At 39.5% G+C, this 25,528-nt stretch overlaps 1 protein-coding gene across 4 annotated transcripts in view; it reads right to left on the reverse strand.

The window, feature by feature from the left end:
* Positions 1–25,528, reverse strand: part of OFD1 (oral-facial-digital syndrome 1) — a 34,471-nt gene that overhangs the window by 4,044 nt on the left and 4,899 nt on the right. Inside the window, exons 6-19 of one of the 4 annotated variants that reach the window (XM_011994830.1) lie at positions 20,562–20,666; positions 18,622–18,758; positions 18,127–18,300; positions 15,548–15,654; positions 13,698–13,817; positions 11,647–11,720; positions 10,161–10,252; positions 8,662–8,851; positions 7,587–7,717; positions 6,930–7,041; positions 4,646–5,254; positions 4,153–4,279; positions 2,910–3,010; positions 1,481–1,591 (exon numbers count right to left, since the gene is read on the reverse strand). In XM_011994830.1, the coding sequence (XP_011850220.1) occupies positions 1,481–1,591; positions 2,910–3,010; positions 4,153–4,279; positions 4,646–5,254; positions 6,930–7,041; positions 7,587–7,717; positions 8,662–8,851; positions 10,161–10,252; positions 11,647–11,720; positions 13,698–13,817; positions 15,548–15,654; positions 18,127–18,300; positions 18,622–18,758; positions 20,562–20,666 (2,190 nt within the window). Of the gene's footprint in view, positions 1–1,480; positions 1,592–2,909; positions 3,011–4,152; positions 4,280–4,645; positions 5,255–6,929; positions 7,042–7,586; positions 7,718–8,661; positions 8,852–10,160; positions 10,253–11,646; positions 11,721–13,697; positions 13,818–15,547; positions 15,655–18,123; positions 18,301–18,621; positions 18,759–20,561; positions 20,667–24,948; positions 25,074–25,528 lie in introns of all 4 variants that reach the window. The other 3 variants (XM_011994829.1, XM_011994833.1, XM_011994832.1) reach the window with 3 other exon arrangements.

The raw sequence follows: 25,528 nt of genomic DNA on the forward strand, positions 1-25,528 counted from the left end.
AAAGAGGAAGAGTGAGCTGCTTCTCTGCTCTGGTGTATATTTGGTAGTTGCACGGTAGTATACAGAAACCTCTTGGACACAAGGGGAAAGAAAGGAAGTATGTCCACGGGGCACCTCTGAGACACCAGATTTCAGACTTTTTGAATTCCCTTTGTGCCCAGATGAAGAGGTGAAATGACAAATATAACAATTTCTCAATAACCAAAATGTCACTCACCATGCTGCTTAATAATTTTTAAAGCCAATATTATAATCTATGTTGCATCTCAGTGGCAGAACACCTAGTTACTCAGCTGATTTCCCTTATCCTATCACATTATTTGTATTCCCTCGCTCAGGTCTGTGCCAAATGGGTGCCTGTAGACACTCCCTCTTGTGGCCGCGGCCCCTACTCCCTCCCTCCCTGCTGCGGTCCTGGGTGATGGCCTGCTGACTATCTGCCTCCCCTACTAGAAATCCAGGAAGGTGAGGGCTTGAGCTACAGGCTCAGCCCTGAGCAAAGTGCCCAGCAGAGAGAAGGCTCTAGATCAAGTCTCACTGAACACTTTCCAAAGCAGATTTACTCTGGAATCAGCAAAATCAACCCTCTCAAAATCTCTTGCCTCTTTCAGTAATTTTATACGTTCCTGAGTACCATGACTAAAACCAAGAAACTGCTAACGGGTTTTGGGTATGTTTTGGGTATGATGTTTTTCCAATGTTTGGGAGGGACTAAGAGGTGGCTTTACTTGAGAAAATTCCTTTCAGCTTTGAGGATTAAACACTTGGTCCAAGAAGAAAAGGACCTGGCTGTTGGCTGAGCCCTGGAACAAAGCACAAAGCTCCCACGGCTCTCTTGCCATCTCCCTTCACCCCCAGTGAGGGAAGTAGGTAATCTGGAGAAGAGGAAAGAGGAAGTGGGCCAGACAAGAGAAGTCTGATGGCCAGTTTTCCTCTAGTGCTAAGCTAACTTGGTGTCATAGCTTTTCCGAAGATTGAAATACAAAGTTTTTCTGTCCTAATTTCTTATGACACAAAGGAAACAAGTAGATAGAAAAATAAATAATATTTAAATGTTACAATCACATTAAAGATATATGATAGGAGTTAATTATTACTTCAATTTTTCACGGTGATTTCCCAAAATGATAAGGTCCCCATGGAACAGTTTTTGTAGAAGAGTCTTGGGGAAAAGTCCAACTACTATTCCAGGCACTGAAGAGTTAATGAAAACACTTTTTAAGCAACTGGCCTGAGAAGCTAAATGAGAAGCCTTTTCTTCCAACGTGTCCTTTCCTCAGCACTGTCTTTACATGTTCACGTGGGAATTACTTCAGAAACGTTGTTAACAATATAATGCCACTATAACTCCCCAACCCAAGATTTTGACTAATTTACACCTACAAGAAGACTTCAGTGATACATGAAATAATTCACAGAGCACACAGACTGGTATTTAGTATGCGACCCTGCTGACTGTTAGTTCAAAAAAAGAACTTACTTGGGTGCTGATATGAGAGGGGCACAGCAGCTGCAGCAGCATCCACATGAGGCATATCCCCAGCAGGAAAGAGCCCATCCATTTCCAACTGCCTTGGCCCGTTCCCTGCAGCTGCATGAGGCACAAACAATTATCCCATGAGTCCTTAATAATAACACCAAGACAAAGAAGGGCAGTGCAGTATGGGGGCAACTGACTGGAGAACGGGAACTGAAGCCAAAGTAACTGGGTGCGCCCTTTCCTAACAGGATTCCATGAAGTTCCCAACATAACCACTTGCCAACGTATTTGCTTGTCAGAGTGTTTTTGTACTTGAAAGAATTAACTTTGTTTACAAAATTAGATTCGTTACCCAACAGGAAAATCAACCCAGTGACAGTGAAGAATTCAATTGGCTTGCTGATAATCATTTGAATTCCATTAAACTATCAATGATTTAACACAAAGACTTTAACAAATATTCACAAAATTTACCAAGCCCTCTCATTTAACTGTTCAAAATATTACATTTTCAGATTTGAAGATGAAGTTTACAAGGCTAACCAACAGCTTATATACAAATATAAAGAAAGAACCTTAGAGATGATAGGCTCTACATGCTTACTTTACACTTACCAAGTGGCTACAAAGTGAGACAGTCTAAGGCAGAGCCATAGCCAGGAAACGAGTTTCTGGACTCTTAATATTCTTTTATCTCCATTCTTTTACTAAAAATGAGGTTTTGTAAATCTGAGGCAATCAACAGAATCAGTAAATTTAGAAAATAACATCCTTACACCAGGCACGGTGGCTCATGCCTGTAATCCCAGCACTTTGGGAGGCTGAGGCGGGCGGATCACTTGAGGTCAGGAGCTCAAGAGCAGCCTGGCCGATATGGTGAAACCTCATCTCTACTAAAAATACAAAACAACTAGCTGGGTGTGGTGGTGTGTGCCTGCGGTCCCAGCTACTCGGGAGGCTGAGGTAGATGAATCGCTTGGACCTGGGAGGAGGAGGGAGGTTGCAGTGAGCCAAGGTCGGACTACTGTACTCCAGCCTGGGCAACACAGACAGACTCCATCTCAAAAAAAATATAAATAAACATTGTTGTATTCTATAAAAAGGTAAAAATAAATTAAGAAAAATCACTTATTTAAAATCTGATAATTATTTAAAATCTGATGTTAATAGTTCATTTATAAGCTAAAAAATTAGCTCAAACTCTGAAATTATTAGTCATACTGAAATTTTTAAAAAGTAAACAGACACATGCATGAAAATCTTCATGAGAGAAAAATGAGGTGATACATCTGTACTTGTGGTTGTATCACAAAATAATAATGACCCAATTTGTAACTGCTTTTCTTTTTAAACCAATGGGTAAGTTTCACCAAAACTAAGCTTTCTAGATTTTCAACTTATAAAAACTGATACTTATATTTGAACTTACATTCAAAAGATGATTCAAATTCCTCATTATCCTTAAAAGCTAGCTTGTCCACATCTGAAAATTCACTTTTGTCCTGAAGTTCAGTTTGTCTTTGATAAAGGCTAGATTGGAAGGATAAAATTCATGAATGTGAAGTTTTAATAATGGAAAACCAAAGAGCACAAGGTGACAAAAAGCCTTTTGTGACTCAAGAAAAGGCTCTACAAAATTCCTTTTCTCTTTGTCTTGTAAAGAATAGCTCCACCTCACCACCACCACTAGGCATTGTTCTCAGCAATTAATACCTGTTTACTCAGTTACTCCTTGTAACTATTTCATGCTGTGAAGTAGATACTACAGTTGTTAATAAAGAATAATGTTGTACTCTGAATGCTATTCCTAGGAAATAACCATAAAACATTTCTGAAAAAAAATTCTGCATACCATCAGCATGAACCAGCTGAAGATGCAATACCACAACCTTGAATGAGCAAAGTGCCCTAATTCAGCATGTGTGTGTCTTATCCTTTTGGCTTATCACAAAAAAAAAAAAAAAAAAAAAAAAAGCTTTAGGACCATGACAGGCCCATGTGGCAGAGAACTACATTAACATGCAGATGCCCAGGCTGGAGCCCAGAACTAAGGAGTCAGTTCTCTCTGCTGTGGGGCCCAGGTATGGGTAGGAGTCTGCTCATCACTCAAATCACAGCCTGGCTGACCCAGTGGCCTGTTTCTAAAAACATCCACTCCTTCCTGTTTCAACAATCATACTCTACTCCAGAGCCCACTACCACATTTGCATTTATTTCAATGATATGCAGGTCAGAACCTTATCTGTTTATATTTCAATGCCAAAATATTTTTAAATGACTTTTTAATGATGTGTAAAATTGTTCCAACTTTAGAAATAACCTCCATTTGTTTGCTTCCAGATTTTGTACATTTGTTTTTTATCTTAATAAACCAAGTCTATTCACAGAACCAGGAAGATGCTTATTTACACCAGATTGCATGGTCCATATATCAAGTTTAGCAAATAAGCATTATTCACTTATTTGCTAAAAACAATCTTTTTCCCCTCCAGGTAATTTAGATGATTCTCAAAAATGACACATCATTTTGCAATCTGATTGCAAATTCTATACTGCCACATGATCTATAATAATTATCTCCAAAAAAAAAAAATCCCAGTAAAAAAAGTGAAGGCTGATACAGCAAATAACATGATTCAGCTGAAGCTAATCAATCAGAACATTATACTTACCCCACTTTCTGCTCCGTAGGGCTGGAGACGGGAGGGATGGAGAGGCTGTGCCTAGACTCAGTGGGTGATGGTAGGGGCATTCTGTCAGGACAAGGACTGGGGGAAACAACGTGTGATCTGCTCAGACCTAAGGTGCAGAAAGAACCAAGGAAAGAATATTATCAATTGCATGGAGAAGATACCAACGTGGTTTCTAAAGAGCTCTATTAGTTTGAAAATAAACTGTTATCCTCACAAAAAGCCAACTATGATGCATAAGATCCACAAAACTAATGATTCAAGCACTAAATTAAATTGCAGTGGCAATAATAAAATGCATGAAACCAACAGGCAGCAAAGGAAAGGCGACTATCACTCTCTAAACAGTTCTGTGTGCCAAGCAAACACCAGACCTTGCCACTCTGGCCCGGTGACCCTCACAGCAACCCGTGTCGTGGGCAGGGTGGCTACCCAACTCCAGAGCACCCCACAACCCTTTGTGCGGGTGGCTTACCTTCTAGATACATTTCACTTTCGAGGCTTCTTTTTGCTTTTGGAAGGGGTGTGGAAGAGAGGCGTCTGGAGGAAGTGCCCCCGTGGAGCCTCGAGGCTGCACTGCCTGTCAGTGCTTCCAAGACGTCATTCCTTTCTTCTTTAAGTGTGCCCACTTGAGGCTGCTCACAGACAACTCTGTCCTCTCCAAAGATATGTCTTTCCGGGGAACTCGAAGTAATGTTTTTGAAGGCTTCCAGCAAGTGCAGAGATGGTGGGCTCTTTGCTGCTAGTGGGCTTTTGGCAGAGTTTTTAATGACTCTCCGATGGTAACTTCTGAAAGCCTTTTCCAAGCGTTCAGCCTCTTGCTGAAGCTCTTTGACCCTTGCCTTAGTATTGGCTACAAACTCAAGGTCAGAATCAGGGGAACTACCCTCCACCCATGCATTTGGATAATTTGTGATCCTTGATGCAACCATACGTGCTAGAACTTTTTCATGTTTAAAAGGACTGTTCAAGAAATCCCCACTTATCTCATCATTGAGAGGCACCATGTTGCCATTTATTAATCCATTGACAGAACGATCGATCACAGACTGCTTTGGATTGCAGTACACTTCATTCTCTAGGGCTGCAGGGTACAAAAAGCAAATTTCAGAAGTGAGTGAACAAGGCAGAGAAGAAAATATACTCGAGAATATTATTTTTTTGAAAAATGGAAGAAAGTAATAAGGACAAACTTGCACGTTAAAGTTTCTGAAGCCATGGTAATGATAACCACTAACATTTATTGAGAGCTTATTATACCACCTACAGCTTCATATGTCTTTTGTAACATGATATAATTTCAGAATCCATTATGCACAATTTTGAAATCCACAAGGCTCTGAGAATTGAAAATTTATTCATAATTTATTTGGTGGCAAAGCCTAACCAGACTTGAACTCACTTGGCTGAAAAGTTTGACCTGAACTGATGTAAACCCATTTATAATCTTTATTTATCCCAGCATGACTATTCATACAGTTGACTGCAAAATAATTAATGTGTTTTACTATAGGATGCTGTTCAGAACTCCCAGGGCTAGTGCGAAATCCACAGCATATGGCCTGAGTTTCATATAAGGAAGTGAGGACCTGCATTCACAACAACACTGTGGTCAAGGAACTCTCACTGTTCCGATTTTACAGATGGGGGAACTAAAGCTTACTGAGGCTGGGTCACACGGTTAGCAGGTCTAAGAGCTACTGGGCTTTCCTAATGCAAAGCCAGTGCGTGTGCCCCACTCTCCTGCAATGCCTCCCTGTGATGCTACAAGAAAAAAGTTTGCCCTCGGCAACACATGCATGCGAAAGGGTTCTATCCTCATTCAACTATTTTTTATTGATAGGAGACTGCTATGACTTCAGCTGTGAGAAGTTTTGCAAACAGAATTGAAAGAAAATGAGGAACAGAAAAAAGTAGAAATGAGTAGAGATAAAAATAAAACAAGTGCTGGTAGAAGAGAGCAAGGAGCTGATAAGGAAAGAATGCAGGTGGGAATGAGGAAGGCTCAGACCTAGTTGAACTGGTAACACGTACGTACTTTCTTTGAGCTTGAAAGCAACTGAAGAAGAAAGTATCTAAACTTCAATATTCTTCTTACGAAGTAGGAAGGGGCAGAGATGCATCCACAGTGAAGACACAATAATAAAATGATACCAATAACCATTTCCTGAGTGTCTTTTATGTCCCAGGTACTGGACTGAAACCCATTTCATTTCATCTTTTTCATCATGGCTCAGTAGGTATTATTATCCCCATTACAAATGAGGAGATAGAGGCCCAAGGAAGTTAAAGTAACATGCCCAAGGTCAAACAACTTCAAAACTGGGGTCCAAAAGAAGAACAGTTCTCTGATTCTGAGGGCAATGTTCTTTTTGCTAAGCCACCCTGCTTGTCCTGTATATTTATATATCTATCAAGGAATCCGTAAAACTACTGAATTGGTGTTAACATTGGGGTTACAAATAAAAAAGGAAATCCTAGAATGAATGTGGGGACTTCTATGTCACCACCATGCCTTTCCTATTGGGGCATGAGACTCTCCCAAGCCATGAGGCACCTATGAAGCAAATCACTTTTGCTGATGATCCAGATGGTATTACCAAAATGGATAGGGAGTTTTACTTCTAAGATGACACATATTTCTATGGCTTTTCCTCTAACACAATAATTAATATTCAATAAATTATGATCATTACATTTTCACAGACACCAGAAGCTTTATACACACAAAAATATTTATGGGTTAAAACGTCTCTAACCTGTCTGAGTTTGTTTCAGTTGCAATTTTAAATCGGCAACCTGAGTAGTTAACCTCTTTACAGAAGCTTTGTAACCCAGAATCTGGGCCTTCAGCTGTGCAGAATGCTCAATCTGAAAAGATTCAGAATAGGAAAAGAAATCCATGTAAAACAAATCACAGCTTGCTTCAAAAGGAAAAATTCTCTTATCATGTTTGTACTCTTTTTGTTCTGCCAATTTCAAGAAGCTTTATGACAGTAAACAAGAGGGTGCCTATTAAAAAAAAAACACAAGCAGAACAAACAAGTTTTTCACCATCTTTTTCAGTCTTATCAAAGAACTCTAGGGCATGCAGGCAGAAATCAGAAGACACAGTGAATGTTTGTAATACTTCTCAGGGTGAGAATCGAGAGATAACAGTGGGTACCATCAGGCACTCAGAAAATTTTATATTTAGGTGAGTTTGCTTTCTTCTCCATTTTATTACTACTACGAATATAAAGTCATATTATCACTGCAAAATTTTCTCAGATGAGAAAGGATACCTTTAGCATATTTGGGAGAGTAATGTTTGATGTTAAAATAAATCTGATTTACACTAGTATGACTTGTGCCAAGTTTACATATCTATGAAGTGTACTGGCATCACACTAGAACTGAAGAAGAGCAATACTCACTTCATCTTGCAGTTGTTTATGCAGAGCTTGCCTGCGGCTTTCGAACTCCTCATGCTCAACCACTATAGCCTTTTCAGCTTTCCGTAGTTCTTTCTGAAAGACTGCAAGTTCAGGAGCTGGCTGAGCTAGGCCTAACAAGGTAAAAAAAATCCTGGTCATTACCAACCTTAAGTTATTTCACTTAACAAAAACTGTTAAAGGGGTTTTAAAGTGTTCCTTTGCTTTGTACTCACGCAATAAATATGATAATAAGTCTATTAAATGAGCTCAGAGCAATCCTGACTCTCAAATTTCACAACAAAAGAATTTAGTGCATGTTAATGCAAACTTTATTACCCTTGGAGCCCTACTCCAAGTAAAAGAACTCTTTCAAATCCTCAAATTAACCTGAAAGCCTGTTTCTCTCCTCTACCATGCACAGAAGGAGCTCTCTCTCTGGTCTAACTGTTGATGACAGCCCTGGGATCCAATATGATCTGGGCATCTGACAGCAGCAGTTGGGATCCAAGCAGAAGGCAGATGGCTGTCACAGTCAAGGTCATCTAAGAACCCTTTAATAAAGGTTGACTTATTCAGGGTATGCACAAAGGATGGTGGAGTTCCCTGGGCTAGTAACAGAGCCACACTGTTAGCGCTCCTTGGGCCTTGAGAATCAGGGGAGGGAGAAATTCTCAGCACTGGAGAGAGGGAGGTGGTGCAGAGCACCCGGAAGAGGTCATCACAGGCACTATGACCTCACTTGGCCATGAGGCAGTGGCCAGCCTAGAGCTACTGTATGTAGAGGCTGGTGTCCCCACTGGCCACCAGTGAGAGGGCAAGGGAAGCCTTGATACCACCTAAAGCAGGTTTGCAGAGTTTAATCCAAGAATCTTAATTTTATAAATTTAATTTAATCCAAGAATTAAATTTGTAAAATTTAATCCAAGAATATAAATGTAATCCAAGAATCTTAATTTTATAAATCTTCCCAATTTAAGCCCCCCCTACCTTATACAAGTACAAAGCATAGTTTTATAATACTGACCTAATACAAGTTACTAAAACATGCAAGTCAGAAAAAAAGAAAAATACATACGGTTTAGGAGATGCAAGTTTTCATTTCTACTCTCTTCCAGTTGTTGTTTAAGTAATTTATTTTGTGCCAGAAGCTCCAGTTTCTCTTCTTTTAGTAGTGAATAATCACTCATCTCTTTAACCTTTTCATTCAGCATATGGTTTTGTTTTGTTATTGCCAAAGACTGTGCTTTGACAGACTCTAATTCAAGCTAAAATTCAAAAAGGAAAATTTACATTTGAATAATGACTTTACAGTACTGCAAAAGTAAAAGCTGGCAGGCTCCTTTAAGCATGGTGTCACAATTTAATTAAGGTCACTGGACAGAAGTCTGACTCTCTGCAGTAAGACTCTAACTACAATAACGAAAATTATCTTCTGCCCTACAGTTGAGGCAGAAGTTTTATAGGTCACCATCCCATGAAGCAAGTCCTTCTAAGATGATCATCCCATTTTCAAGAGGCAACCAAGAACCCAACAACAATTACCCATCATAGGAATATATATTTTTTAAATATGAAAAGGTAAGATAAAAATGGCTGGGCATGGTGGTTCACGCCTGTAATCGTAGCACTTTGGGAGGCTGAGGCAAGAGGATTGCTTGAGCTCAGGAGACCACCCTGGGCAACATGGCGAAACCCCATCTCTACTAAAAATACAAAAATTAGCTGGGCGTGGTGGCACATGGCTGTAATCCCAGCTACTCAGGAGGCTGAGACATGAGAATCACTTGAACCTGGGAGGTGGAAGTTGGTTGCAGTGAGCCAAGATCACACCACTGCACTCCAGCCTGGGCGAAAGAACAAGACTCTGTCTAGAAAGAAAGAAAGATTCTGTAACATGTTGTGAAGTGCTTCCCTTTTCTTAGTATAATATATACCATATTTGAGTACAAAAGCCTACAAAGTTCTCACATAAGTCAAAGTTGCTAAAATAAATTTTATATACAAAATATGTTGTAAGTACCTAAAGTTCCAGCTTCATCCTTCAGACAGCAAGCACATGAATGAATAGAAAAGTAAAGAAGCAATGATATGTGAAAAATGCACCTCATTTTGTTTTAATCTGTAAGATAACAATGTAATGACAGGAATTTCTTTACCTGCTGCTGATGGAAGGAGAGAACAGGCTGATGTAGAAACTAACAGTAATGGCCACCCGCTATGAACTAGGCACGTAAGTTAGCTTACTGAATTCCCTCAACAACCCTATAATGTGGAAAACATCTTAGTTTACAGCTCAGGAACCTGCAGTCACAGAACTTCCCTAGTGACACACAATCAGTTAGAGACACAGACAGGATTTAAGCAGGACTCCAGGACCCAAAGCTCTATCTACGCTTTCCTATGTGACATTGATTGAAATTAAGAACTGTTGAATTAACTTCAGCCATCACCTTCTTAGCCATATAAATGGCAGTCGAAACACCTCAAGAGGATGACTTAGGATAAATTATGTATGACTAAAATTTCATATATTGCTTAAAATCTATTTCAAAAACCAATATGCTTAACAATTACCTCAAGTTCTTTCACACGATTTACAGATTGATTGAGTTCCTCCTTTTTTGAATTAATAGCTGTGAGCTCCTCTTGCAAATGAACAGCTTTTTCTGAAAAAAGAGCCCACCAATTAAACACCATAATGTTTTCCTAGTGAATACAAAAGCCATTTAATATTTATGGCCAGTATGTCAGACCTAATGACCACTATTTCACAATCCAAATAGCAGAGGTAGGGGGCAAGTAAGAAATAAACCCTATTACCCAACAGATGATGTGAAGCTATAACTGTCATGTATGTGGTGAAATTCCACTTGCTACACATGCTAACCAGAGTTATACCATCTGCTCAAAGCACAGAGCCCTAATACCCACAGCTCTTAACTTCCTTGAAGACAAAGATCTGTCTGTTACTATATTGTAGTTAGTATTTTGTAGTTTTCACTTCATCTAACACAAGTCTATGTAGGTATATCATCAAACCATAATTTGTTATATACATAATGGTACCAATCCATAAAAGAAGTATTAGTCTCCACAAGATAGTAAAAGAGGCTGGGCACAATGGCTCATGCCTGTAATACCAGCACTTTGGGAGACCAAGGCAGGCGGATCACCTGAGGTCAGGAGTTCGAGACCAGCCTGGCCAACATGGTGAAACTCTGTCTCTACAAAATTTAGCAGGGCATGGTGGCGCACACCTGTAGTCCCAGCTACTTGGGAGGCTGAGGCACAAGAATCACTTGAACCCAGGAGGCGGAGGCTGCAGTGAGCCGAGATTGTGCCACTGTACTCCAGCCTGGGCAACAGAGCAAGACTCCATCTCTAAAACAAAAAAAAAGACAGTAGCCACACATCGGGTATCTGGGTCAACATCAACTACCCAACCCTGGTTTACTCCAAAGAATCTACTTGAAATTTCCACCAAAACTTCAACTTCTTGTTGCAGCAATTTCCTAGAAATACGTTGAAATGTAAAACATCTGAAGATTGAAAAATTATTCAACTTCCATAGTCTCAGGCCAACGTACACAAGAGTTCAGAAGGTTATACATCAAGTAAAAATGCCGTAAAGCATAAAAATACATTAGAAGCAAAAGAAAGAAGAAACTAGGTCACAGGGGACAGAGAAGTTGAAGTTTTCCGTAAGTGAAAAATAAAGTCTCTCATGGTTAGGAGTAATACGTACTTGATGGCAGTAAGTTGCTGCTACTTTCCTGACAATTGCAGATTTATCAAAATATATGAAATAAAGTTGGATAAAATATTCATGATAAATCACTGGCCTTTGTGAATATACAAATTATTAAACATGAAGGTTTCTCAAAAGGCAGTGAAGACAATTTTTTTTTTAATTTATAAAATTAAAATTACAAAAATGTAATTTTGTAGAAACAATGAAGTGTAAGCTATATTTTTTAGAATATGGAACAGGCCCAACTTGGGAAGCTAATAACCTACAGCAGAACTGAAAAATACAGCTTATTTCCCCACTACACATCACCTTTATTCTTCCTTTCATCTTCAATCAGTCGATTAGTTCTAATGATGTAGTCATCCTTCAGTTCAAGTTGATACCTGAGAATCAGAATGACTAAATATGAGCTCCTCAGTCATTTTTCTGGAAAGACTGTTATCAGTGCAGGAACTTATCTATGGCACAGGAGCACCTGAGGGCGCTGAACATGACAATGTGTAAACTTCAAAGTCCTCAATACTAAAGCCAGGGATATGACCTCTGAACATAAAATGCCCAGTAAAACCCTTCCTCGATCCTATAAACTGGGTCCCAAAACTCAATCACACAAGATGAAGGGTCGTATTATCATAAGGTTATTTACTGAAAACAATCACTTTTCAGTTGGTCTCAACTGACACAAACAGCAAAGGGGTAAATTAAATTTACACAGCACACAACAGACTCAATCCCAAATGATAATCAGACAGTCACTTCCAATCCACCTGTACCATCTGCCCACCCCCAACCAAGGTAAGAACTTTTGTGCTCAGGGACTAAGCGCAGTCCTGAGAGCCAACCGCCAAGGGCATTATAGCCGGATTAGCAATACCAAAAGGCACATTTTCACCGTTTCACTTCCCTTTCCCAGCTGTTACCATCTGCCCTTTTGGTTCCAAAAGGAAATAGAAGCACTCCTGTGGTGAAGAGCCTCCAAACTCCAACACCTGCCAAAGTCATATGAGGATTCCCAAAGCCAGACAAACACCATGCAGCCTGTGGAAGCTGTCACAATGATACCAAACAGTTCACTAGCTCCCTAACTATGTAAAATTAACACACATACTTTAATTCATTTATTCCTAAAAATTCAGCAACTACAGACACTTCCATTTTAGCTATTTTAGTATAGAAACTGACATAGAAGGTGTGGGTAAAATACATCATTTCAAAATCAATAGATAAAAAAGCTGCCATATTTTTAAAAAATAGAATTTGTTTAAAGGATAACCTCAAGAAACCTTTGCAATACTATGTAATGGAATATCAATGACAAATTGAGGAAGGGAATAAAAGAGGCCAAATAAGAAATGCCCAGACCACCTGAGCTGAATCATTTCCTCGCGACACATTTACAGTAAATATTAACTAAGCACTTTTTATGTGCCACATGCTTTCCCACACACTGAAGAGAAATGTTACCACATGGGCATAATATCGTAGCACTGAGATGTTATTCACTGATACACAAAACTCAGACTACAGAAAAGCCAAAATAACCATAGTTGTCCATATTTTCCTTTCTCTGTATCACTTTTTGCCTCACATAGTTAATTTTAGCTCTTTTGATTCTGGCTTTGCTGAATCTTGAAGAAATACGAGGCACATGTTCACTGACAAATACTACGACCATTAGTGTAATTTATATATGGTTAGATACCCCCATCCTTGGGGCTGTATGAGTGAGGCAGAGAAAAAGATAATTAAAAGTGGTTATAATTCCAATTTTACAGCTTATCAACTATGCAAGCTGAGCAAGTCACAAGGTGTACTGAAAATTAAAGCAAATCACAGCCCGCAATAAATGCTAGAGAAGCCATAAGAAGCACAGAGGATGTGCATCTCTATACATTTTTTTTTTTTTTTTTTTTTTGAGATGGATTCTTGCTGTTACCCAGGCTAGTACAGTGCAGTAGCACAATTTCAGCTCACTGCAACCTCTGCCTTCTGGGTTCAAGTGAATCCCCAGTAGCTGGGATTACAAGCACTCACCACCACACCCGGCTAATTTTTGTGTTTTTAGTAGAGATGGGGTTTCACCATGTTGGCCAGGCTGGTCTTGAACTCCTGACCTCAGGTGATCCGCCCACCTCAGCCTCCCAGAGTGCTGGGATTACAGGCGTGAGCCACCACACCTGGCTCTTATATTTTAAAAACTATCCTAACTTAAATGCAGGAAAGGATTGACTGTATTGATAAAACTATGTATTTTTTTTCCAAACACTAAAGTTTGCCTAAGTTACAGACTACTTCGTCAGTTTTTGTTTCTACCAACTTAATTTAAACATATCAGTTATTTAAAAATGCTTAACAATTACTTTAGAAGTTCATTCTTGAGCTTTCGGTCATAGGTCTCCTCAAAATTCTTTATATTCTGCTCCCGTCTCCTAAGTGCCTCAGTTATGCTTTTATGTTTTTCTTCCTGGAGCTTCTGGTTCCTGAAATTAGCAAAAATATAAAAAGTAAATAAACTACCATAGCGGAGCTAACAAATTTAGGAAAAAAATCACATGTGTCTAGTTCAACAGACTAAAACTGCTACATGATATCACTATTGGGAAGTAGAAAGAAAGAGCCAGAAGTCCTCAGTGTATTTTATGAACTGACCTAGTTACAGCGTATTGAAACTAGCAGAACTGACTATGGCTTTGGGCTGAGGGGAGTGGGAGAGTCTCAAGAGGGAAGTGGTTTCTCACAGAAGATAAACACTTAAACAATGGTTATAGGTGATACACGGCCAAAATCAATCCTGGGATGAGAGAATATTATTAGTTACAAAGTAACAAGTAAGTGTACTTACGTGCTTGAATCTTCTATAATACTGTTTCTAACTGTGGGATTTAATTAATTAGTCCATATATATTCAAGATAGAATATTTGTTTTTGTCATTTAATGACCAATCAGCTTTAGCCAAGTGTGGTGGCCCGCACCTATAATCCCAGTTTTTCAGAAGGCGAGGCAGGAGGATCACTTGATCCCAAGTGTTTGAGACCAGCCTGGGCAATACAGACAGACCGAGTGTCTTAAAAACAAAACAAAACAAACAAAAAAACCTATTGATTGAATACTGAAAAAAGTACCAAAAGAGAGGGCAAAAGATAGATGGATCAATCAGGGCTTCCAAATACTGAAGAATAGAATGGTCTTCATAGTGAGACTTTAAATCAACCATAGTACCAACTCCTTAGCCAGCCAGGGAGGTAGGTTCGCAGGTAGTGAGATCCAGTCATCCTGAGAAGTGCTACAAAATGCTGACTAGTCCAAGAACAGGTAAAGGCTCTAGGTATTAGCTCCCTCTGCTGGTAACCTGGAAAGTCGTGGAGAGGTAAACTACATTTATTTAGTTTATACGCTAAGAAGGAGGGAACAAGAGTAGAGAAAATGGAGGTAAAGGTATGATGAACTTTCTCTGCCCCAATTTTGTGCTTATTTCTCTGTCTTGATCAATCTGCCTTTTTATTATTGCCAAAAAGAGAGTAAGGTAGACAGAGAGTTGAAATTAAACAAATGAAGCCTATAGAAGTGAGAAAAAAACATTAATGAAGATGGAGACAAATTATTTAACGAACTAAGATTCCTGGAGTATCTATGGGTGTCAATAGCAGATTCCCAAAGGAAAAGAAGGCTTACTGCACAAACTATGGACAGGTGAGCTTGCTGCCAATCCCAGGTAAGATCTGAGGGATGAAACATTTGTGAGCACTCAGAAAAAGTGAATAACACAAAGAAATAGTTTCACCAAATACAAGTCAAGTCGGACCACCATACTTCCTTTTCTGAGCACACAGCTGGTAAAAACTGTAGGCCTGGATATATGGAATTCAGTTACTATACATACACACATGGAACTATCAGATCTGAGGGACTGAATGTAACTGCAAAACATACGATCTGTTCCAGTATTAACAGCTTCTCCAGATTATCTATCTGGTCTTACTGTAGCCTGATGATAGCATCTCATTGGTCTTTTCATCTTAATGTTTAATATTTCAAAAGCAAAACCCTAGTGTTTGTTCCTCTTAATTTGTACCTTCTAATGCTAGGTGATATCCCCTTCACAAACAAGAACTCTACTTGGCAATCAACATTAGAATATTTAGACATATATTTAATAATTCTTTTTAATCTCATCACTCTGAATATCCAAAATGAACATGCATTACTTACAATTCAAAAGCTTCAACTCTTTGCTTCAGCTCTGCTTCTCTTCCTCTTAGCAAATCCATATCTTTTAGTAAAAGCTGCCTTTGAGCATAAATTTCTTTTGTTTCAATCTGTATAGAAAAGCATTTTTAGCAAGCAAGCTAATGAAAGCAAAACAGATTTGAATGAATATACTGCTTCCTAAATTCCAAAAAGCAAAGTACAGACATTTAGGATAACAATTTCACCTTCAAGAGATTCCAACTCAAGGTATGCTTTTTGCTTATTCTAGCTGCATAAAAATTTACTCCCCCAATGACTGTTAAACTACCATTACCCTATAGTCCTAACATGCCATGTGTAATTTATGCTATTTAGTTCTTTAACATCTCTCAGTCCATTATCTAAAAAAAAAAAAAAATTTTTTTTTGAGACAGGGTCTCTGTTGCACAGGCTGGAGTGCAGTGGGGTGATCCTGGCTCACTGCAACCTCTGCCTCCCAAGCTCAAGGGTTCCTCCCACCTCAGCCTACTGAGTAGCTGCAGGAACTACAGGCACATACCACCAAGTCGGGCTGATGTTTTGTATTTTTGTAGAGATGGGGTTTTGCCATGCTGCCCAGGCTGGTCTTGAACTTCTGGGCTCAAGTGATATGCTTTGCCTTGGCCTCCCAAAGTGCTGGGACTACAAGCATGAGCCACCAAACCTGGAGCCCTTACCTAAATTTTGGCAGGTTCCGCAGAAGAAAAATTAAACAAAATGTACATTCAGCAACAAAACTCCAAAAGAATCGAACCCCCATAGTTTTTAGTGGTGGTGCTGTCTGAATGTTTCAGTTCATGGGTCATTCTGACTCAGAGTTAGCAAGCCCATATGAACTCCTAAAAGAACGGGCCATCCTTCCATTTGTGTGTTCACAGAGAAAGAATTTACTAACTACCCACGACATGTCAAGCAGCATACTGGAAACTGGATATAAAAAGGTAGACAGATACAGTCCTCATCTCTAAAGACCTCACAATTTAGTCAAGGAGTGAGAAACAATCACACTAAGATGTGATGATTTTGTAACTGAAGTACATAGAGAGTGATGCAGGAACAAGGCCTAAATGAGTCGCTCAGTGGGAGTCAGGGAAGGCATTACCCAGGTGACATCCAAGCTGGGTCTTGAAAGACAGTATGGTTTTGTCAGGGAAAGAAGGGGATGGACAGTCCAGGCGAGGGAATAAAGATATGGTGCTTTTTATGAGGATGACAATCTTCTTCAAAGCTTTCAGATAATCAGAGTTAAACAAACAGGGATCTAGTCAGTCACCTATCCTGAAGATGGAGTTATTAGTCTAAACACAATCTAATCATCTCAAAGATATGTGCTTCCAACATTCATTTTTATAGCTGAAGCAAGCCCAATTCCCAGAAATGCTATACAAAATTTTAGAGGGGGTGCCCTTAGCATTATACAACCAGGTCTTATTGAGAAGCCCCAAGCAAGAGTGGACACTAGGGGGAGGCATTCCTACTTTCAACATCTGACAGCAGTAGTTCTGGATGTATGTTGGAAATAGTGCGGTAAATCTAGTTTGGTCTAAGACACGCCCTTGGGAAAGGAATATGATCTTAAAGGAGTAGATCCAATCCCGCTTGCCAAAATGGACTCCCTCCCACTCTTCATCCTCTCCGTCTCCTGTCCAGTTACTTTCTGGGGTGACAAGATCAAATGGTTACATGGATGACCCTTGTGGCCCTGGTGACTCCTTTACCCCGGGGACCTTCATCCTTGCTCATTTCCATGGCTCTCTCCAATGGCAGCATACTGCATTTGGTTTCTAGTCTCCACCTGAAACCTCATCCTGCAATTCTATATTCTTGGACCATTCTTATTCTTTCAACTACTAGTCTCTCTAGATCGAGTCCTTGATCACTGCCACTGCCACTCAATCCTCCCTTTCCCCCAGAAGCCACCTGCCCTCTCCTCTGCTTCCCCCTTCACTACCCAAGAGAGCCCCAGAATCTTCAATTAAATAGGCTGCCTTTCTCTAGTCAAATAAATTAGGCTCTGAAAAGCTCCACTTCCAAAGCATCTCCATTTTTCCACCCTCACTGAAAAGGGCAGAAAGAGATACTTACAAATCCTCCCCAGAACTACAACAGAAAACTCACCTACAAGCACATGGGTTGATCTCTCTCAATTCCAGGCTCCCCCAACCACAGCTGAGCCCTCAATACAGGTGATCAGTCCTCTCTGCTTTAAAGGGCTGTTCTTCCCTTATCCACAGGAGCTACTCTGCACCTCCAATCTGCTCCTAAAACCCGAGATCTAACCCTCTAATCTGCCTGAGGAGATGGAGCTTATTTAGGGTATGTTTCTCATAATCCCAACTTGATTGTTCACCTCCACAGTTCTTCCCTTTCCACCAGTCTCAGAGGAAGCAAATTTGTCTATCCTTTTCAAGGCCCATCCTTCTGTTTGCACTCTTGGCCCCAGTCCCTATTGCTCTTCTGGGGCCTTGTTCCATCAATCGTACCATCCTGTTCCTGGATCTTGAGCCAACCTACTAATAGCTGCAGGAAATAGCCACACATAAAATATTTGTAAATACCACCTCTTGGTGCTTTTGAATTCTTTCAAGGGTACTCTTTTCCCGAAGAACGAGGGCTTCAGATTTTGCTTGACAGGCTTTCTCAAAATCATTCTGGAACATGGCTAATTCCTTCTCATACTTTTTTTTCGCTTCCATTTTAATTTTTGCTATCTCGGTATCTTTAAAAAACTTCAACTGCAAATTGATCACAAAAAATTAAAAATACCATTATACTATTAAAAAAAGGAACAAGTTCTCTCTTTACATCTAGGTTTAACATAATGCTCTGCCCAAATATATTTATTTCATCTTTAGTTTTATTTCATTCACTGTATTTGTGGGATTCACTCAACAGGCATAAACAAATGTCATCAGAAATAAAAAAATATGTGCACAACAGTATAGTATCCCATTCACTATTAAAAGTTCTAGATATTTTCCCATATACCTAAGGTTAAGACTTTAGAAGACAAGCAAAAACATCACTCTTATTAACGGTAACAAGATAAAGCTTACCTTTTGACACATTTCTGCCCGAAGTTGCTCTTCTATTTCTCTCTTATATTCATTTAGCTTTATTTCTAAAGATTCGAACTTGATACGCTGAGGGTAAGCATCTGCAAACTGATCATCAATAAGCTGAAGCTTCTCAGCTATTAAAAAATAACACATCAAATTAGGACATAGAAACATGGTCAGGTGTGTAAGATGCCAGACCTCTGGTTCAAAAGAGCATACTTAGGTGAAAGTGTAGGGATGTCTGCAACTTACTTTGAAATACAAAAAAAGGAAAGTAGATGAAAGGATGGACAGATAAAAATGATGAAGCGCGTATAATACAAGCGTAATAGTGGAATCTAGGTGGTGGATATACAAGTGTTCACTAAAATTGTATCAACTTTTCTGTATGTTTAAAAATGTTCATTATAAAATGTTAGAAGACAAAGAAAGCCAAGAGTACAGTTTAAGTCAGAAAACACTGGAGTCTTTTCCTACTCTCTAAGTGCTAAGACAGAGAGCTCTTTATTGGACTTCAGTTAAAGCTGACTTACACATTCAAAACAATAACTTTAAAAAGAATCAAAGATCATGTACATCAACGCCTCCCCTTTACAGATAAAGAACAAATGCCGATACAGCTTAGTAAGTGACTACATAACAGCATAACCAGGATTAAAGTGAGGTCTGCTGACTCTTTCTTCCCTTAGTCCACGGCCCTCAAACAAACTATGGATCAGAATCAACCACACAGCAAAGTGCAAATCTCAACCCACAGTACAATCTCAACCACGTATAACGCCCACCAAAAAAGTATGCACAGATCGAAAAAGGTTGGCAGAAGTAGATTAAAACACTGATAGTGTTTATCTCTGGTAGGGATGACTTTAGACATGTTTTTCCATCTACTTTTCTATATTTTCCAAATGCTGTCCAATACAGGACTCTCCAGCCACACGGGGCCATTGACACTTCAAATGTGACCAAATTGAACTGAGATGTGCTTTAAATGTAAAAAACACATGAGATTTCAAAGGCTTAGTGCAAAAACTAAATGTGAAATATCTCATTAGTATTTTTTATATTGAATACATGTTGAAATAATATTTTGGATGTATTGGGTTAATATTATTAAAACAAATTTCACCTGTTTCTTTTTACTTTTTTCAATGTGGCTGCCAGAAAATTTAAAATTACATATGTGGTTCACACCACTGAACAACACTGCTTGATAATTCGCAAGTAGTATGTTTCTAATTGAATTAAACCTACACTTGATGAAAGGCATAGTCATATAATACATTTTATGAATTATGAACTTATCTTCTTACAAGTTACTGTTACTATTTAAGAGTAAGGAAGGGCCAAGAAATCCATTAAGCATATCATTTTAAACAGCTGTTTCCCATCTCTACTGAGTACAAAACTGATGGACAGGATGGTATTGTAGACCAGCTGGATAGTACAAAAAGCTCTAGATCATGGACAGGAGAACTTGGACTCCACTATTAGTTCTGATGCAGCCTGAGTGTTTCCAAGTTGCTCTTCCTCTGAGGACCTCGGTTTCCTCAACTATAAAATGAAGTGATGAGCCAGTGACTTCTTTAGTTCATTGCAAACCAAGTAGTTTAATCTTCTAACTGGGTGGCTGTAAAGTTAGACAAGACACAAGGAAGAACCTCCCAGTTAAGAGAAGTCAAACTCAACAAGGAAGAATATGGGCCTTTGAATGCCTGCATGATTTGGCCAATGTAGCCCTGGCATTTATGAGGCTAGGGAATGACCCTGGAGAGCACTTCCTGGTCCCCCATGATGATTCCAGAAGAAATGAATTCCCTTGTTGCCTGCAGGTTGCATCCCTCCAGTTCAAGCAGCAATCACACAATATCATAAATCAGATAATTTCCTTCATTCAAAATGAAAACAGCAGAACTGAAATTAAGAAAGGCTGTAATTACCCAGAGAATCTCTGCTAAGTGTCGAACTTGTCTGAGTTTCCATATTGCAACTTTCTTTAGCTTGATGATATTCTGCCAATTCTTTTAAAAAATGCATAAGAAAACCTAAAAAACATAATGCATAAGTTTTGTTTCACAACTTTCAACCACTGCTCAGTCACTGTTTATACAATCTTAGTTTTATGACATTACTATTTTTTACATTATATATCTTTCCTTTTTTTAGAGACAAGAGTCTTGCTCTGTCACGCAGGCTGGAGTGCAGTGGTGTAATCCTGGCTCACTGCAGCCTCAACCTCCTGGGCTCAAGCAATCCTCCTACTTCAGCCTCCCAAGTAGCTGGGACTAGAGGCACACACCACCACCCACCATGCCCAGCTAATTTTACTTTTCGTATAAACAGAGTCTCACTATGTTGCCCAGGCTAGTCTCAAACTCATGCCCTCAAGCAATCCTCCTGCCTGGGCCTCCCAAAGTGCTGGGATCACAAGCATGAGCCACTGTGCCCAGTCATATCTTTCAATAAATTTGAGGAAAAGCCTTCCCAAGCCTGATGCAAAACCTGGAAGGAATAAGGAGAAATATTTATCAATCTAACTGCATAAAAAGTGAAAGCTTACATATGGCATAAAATAAAAATATAACATACTGGGAAAAATAGTTGCAATAATATGAAGGCATAACCAAGACTAAAGTGATGACATTTTCATAACATTGAAGAACTCTTACAAATCAGTTAAAAAAAAAAAAAAAACAGAAAAATAGGAAAAAACGTGGACAGTGCGTAGAAAAAAATAGTCAAACAAAGATGAACAAAATTTTTAGATGCTGAATAAACATGAACAAAATCATAAATGCAAATTAATACAATGGAGAAACCACTATTTTCCCTATAACACTGCTAAGATTAAAACTTGTATAATGCTAAGTGTTGGCAAGGGAGTGGATATATAGCTATGCTCATTCACTTGGGAGAGAAATTTGCCAGTGCTTATATATATTTGAAATGCATGTGCCCTTTAGTCATTCCACTTCTATGAATTTACACAGCTATACTTTTATAAGGGCACAAAGGGTGCACACTGCACAATGGTCTGCACATTGGTTACCTGTAATGGCAAAAAGCAAACAATAAAACAACCAAATCTCAATCAATAGGGGGTTAAATACATTCTTTAAAAATAATTAGTCTATACTGCTATAGAAAGATATACTGGTGGATTAAAAAAAGCAAATTGCATACAGTATCTATGATATAATCTTGATTGTGTTTTAATTACAAATACATAATTTTAACCTCAGTTTTAGAAGGATAAACAAGAAACTTAAATCTAGTTATCAGTGGAGTGAAACTGTTAATTCTAATTATCAGTGGAGCATGAGATTAGAGAACATGGGCAGAAACTGCTACTTTGCTTTCACTTTATATCCTTCTGAATAGTTTGAGACTTTGTTTTAAACCACACGCATAAATTACTTAAGAAATGTTTAGTTTCCTGGAACTAAAAACATTAGTTAGCTCAGCACCTTTTCCCCCACCCCCACCCCCACCTCCTTCAGGGAGGGGATCAGACTGTTTTGTCACTGTCTGCATTCCATCCTGGGATCACCTGAGGTAAATTTGCAAACATTAAGGTTCATTCTTGATGATGTAACGCTCTATGGGTTTTGACATTGGGTCTTTTCATTCTCTTAACAGTGTCTTTCGGCAGGGTGCAGTGACTCACACTTGTAATCCCAGCACTCTGGGAGGCTGAGGTGGGCGGATCACCTGAGGTCAAGGCATCAAGACCAGCCTGGTCAACATGATGAACCCCATCTCTATTAAAAACACAAAAAAATTAGCCAGACGTGATGGCAGGCATCTGTAGTCCCAGCTACTCAGGAGGCTGAGACAGGAGAATCACTCGAACCCAGGAGGCGGAGGCTGCAGTGAGCTGAGGTCGCACCACTGCCCTCCAGCCTGGGCGGCAGAGTGAAACTCAATCTCAAAAACAAAACAAAAAGAACAGTATCTTTCACAGAGATGTTTTTAATTTTAATAAAGTCTAACTGATCTACTTTTTTCTTTCATATATCTTGCTCTTGGTGTTACATCTCATCACGAAACCCAAGATCACACAGACTTTCTACTGTTCTCATCTGGAAGTTTTATAGTTTTGCATTTTACATTTAGGTCTATGGTTCATTTTGAGTTAGTTTTTGTGTAAACTATAAGATCTGTGTCTAGGTTCACTTTTGTGAATATGAATATCCAATTGTTACAGCACCACTTGTTGAAAAGACTATCTTTCCTCTATTGAACTGCCTTTGCATCTTTGTTAAAAAAAAATCAATTGACTATATTTGTGTGGATGTATTTCTGGACTTTCTAATTCTGTCCCCATTGATGTGTATGTCTATTCTTTTGCCAATTGCAGATAAGAATTTTAACTTCCAAAAAGCAAAGGGCCAATATCCAAATTTTCTTCCCTCTTCCAGATTTTGTGCACATCATTTTCTGGATATTGTCAGGCCTCTGAGTCAAAGCTCAGCCATTGTAATCCCCATGACCTGCACATATACGTCCAGATGGCCTGCAGGAGCCAGCCGAAAAACCACAGAAGAAGTGAAACAGCTCCTTCCTTAACTGATTGACCAACCTTACGACATTCCACCATTATTACTTGTTCCTGCCCTGCTCCAACTGATCAATCCACCTTGTGACATTCTTCTTCTGGACAATGAGTCCCATGATCTCTCCACCATGCACCTTGGGACCCCCTCCCCTGCTAACAATAGATAACCACCTTTAATTGTAACTTTCCACTGCCGACCCAAGCCCTATAAAGCTGCCCCTCTCCTATCTCCCTTCACTGACTCTCTTTTTGGACTCAGCACACTTGCACCCAACAAGGCTGTTTATTCACTTTATAAAGTTTATTCACTTTATAAACAGCCTTGTTGCTCACACAAAGCCTGTTTGGTGGTCTCTTCACACGGACGTGCATAACAGGTATCACTATCTCTGAAAGGAAAAATTAGGAGTGGGAAGAATGGGTGACTAGAATCTAGGAGAAAAGTACCACGGTCATTCAACAGCTTAGCATCCCCTGAGCATAGATATGGTAGGATAAGACCACAGGTCTCTGAGTCAGGGGACAGATAACAGTTAAGTACAAAATATCTTTCTCTTTCTACATGTTTTCTGTTGGTTAATTGGAAGACACCAATTTTTTAAAAAAAATTTTATCTTACCAGGAGCTATTTTATTGTTAGCTAAGCGTTCTATCCAAATTTTGGCACTAGGAAGCCTGACATATCTGCAACTCATAGTTTTTCTGGCTTCCAGAAATTTTACTGGGATGCTAGGTGAAGCTGGTAACGGCTGTCGGCCAGATGTCTTTCTGAACCAGATGCATTTAAAGAGACTGAAGAGACTGTGTAAAAACTTTTTTCTTTCTTTCTTTTTTTTTTTGAGACAGAGTCTTGCTCTGTTGCTAGGCTGGAGTGCAGTGGCGCGATCTCAGCTCATTGCAACCTCCGCCTCCCCAGGGTTCAAGCGATTCTCCTGCCTCAGCCTCCCAAATAGCTGGGACTACAGGTGAACGCCACCATGCCTGGCTAACTTTTGTATTTCAGTAGAGACAGGGTTTCACGATGTTGGCCAGGATGGCCTTGCTCTCCTGACCTCGTGATCTGCCCACCTCAGCCTCCCAAAGTGCTGGGATTACAGGCGTGAGCCACTGCGCCCAGCCATGGAAAAACTGTTTTTAAGGATAATGTATCTACATAGATTTTTTTTTTTCTTTTGAGATGTAGTCCAGCTCTGTCACCCAGACTGGAGTGTGGTGGCGCTATCTTGGCTCACTGCAACCTTTACCTCTCCGGTTCAAGCGATTCGTCTGCCTCAGCCTCCCAAGTAGCTGGGATTACAGGCACTCGACACCACGCCTGGCTAATTTTTGTATTTCTAATACAAAATTTTTGTATTTTAGTAGAGATGGTGTTTCAACATGTTTCACCATGTTGGCCAGGCTGGTCTCGAACCCCTGACCTCAAGTGATCAGCCAGATTTGCCTCCCAAAGTGCTGGGATTACAGGCATGAGCCACCGTGCCTGGCCCATAGATTATTTCTTAATATCCCTTCAAGCCATGAAATAATAGTTAAGTAAAAGATACTAGCTATATACCTCAGAGTTATGCTAATATGGTAGTCACTATGCATGTGTAGCTAATTAAACATAAATTTAAAATTCAGTTATTCAGTCACACTAGCCACATTTCAAGGCTCAATAGCCACATGAGGCTAGCAGCTACCACATTAAACAGCATAGATATAGACATTTCCATAATCACAGAGTTACACTGGACAGTTCCTAGAGCACAGAATATAGGATCATTTACCATACTGAACTTCAATAGGGATGGTCTAGTTTGTGGGCAGCCCAGAATATCTTATGTTCCAATTTATTTATCCTCTGCTAACATTACTACCAAAAGACTTGGCAATTAAGTCATAGACTTAATGGCTGGCAGAAAAATAAGTATTCACATGATTAAGTTCTGCATGAATTGGCGAACGAACAGATGAATAAAGGAATGTCCTTGTGGGGATGATAGCAGTGCAGGCAACAGACAAAATCCAAGGGTGTACCAAAACAAAAGGACTATTACTAACAGCTTATTTTAAAATACCTAAAGCATAACTATGCATCAAAGCCAAGTTGCCAGCTTATGTTCATGCTACAAAGCCCATCATCAAGTCTAACTAACGGTCTGAAACCCACAGTAGTTATGGCCTCTATGAAAGGTTGTTATCAAGGCCAAAATTAAGGCAATTTATTAGGTCTATATAAACATTTTTTTTGTTTGTTTTTTGAGACGGAGTTTTGCTCTTGTTGCCCAGGCTGGAGTGTAATGGCATGATCTCAGCTCACCACAACCTCTGCCTTCGAGGTTCAAGCAATTCTCCTGTCTCAGCCTC

Source organism: Mandrillus leucophaeus, unplaced genomic scaffold (genome assembly GCF_000951045.1).
Source record: "Mandrillus leucophaeus isolate KB7577 unplaced genomic scaffold, Mleu.le_1.0 Scaffold462, whole genome shotgun sequence".
In the NCBI taxonomy this organism is placed as follows: Eukaryota; Metazoa; Chordata; class Mammalia; order Primates; family Cercopithecidae; genus Mandrillus; species Mandrillus leucophaeus.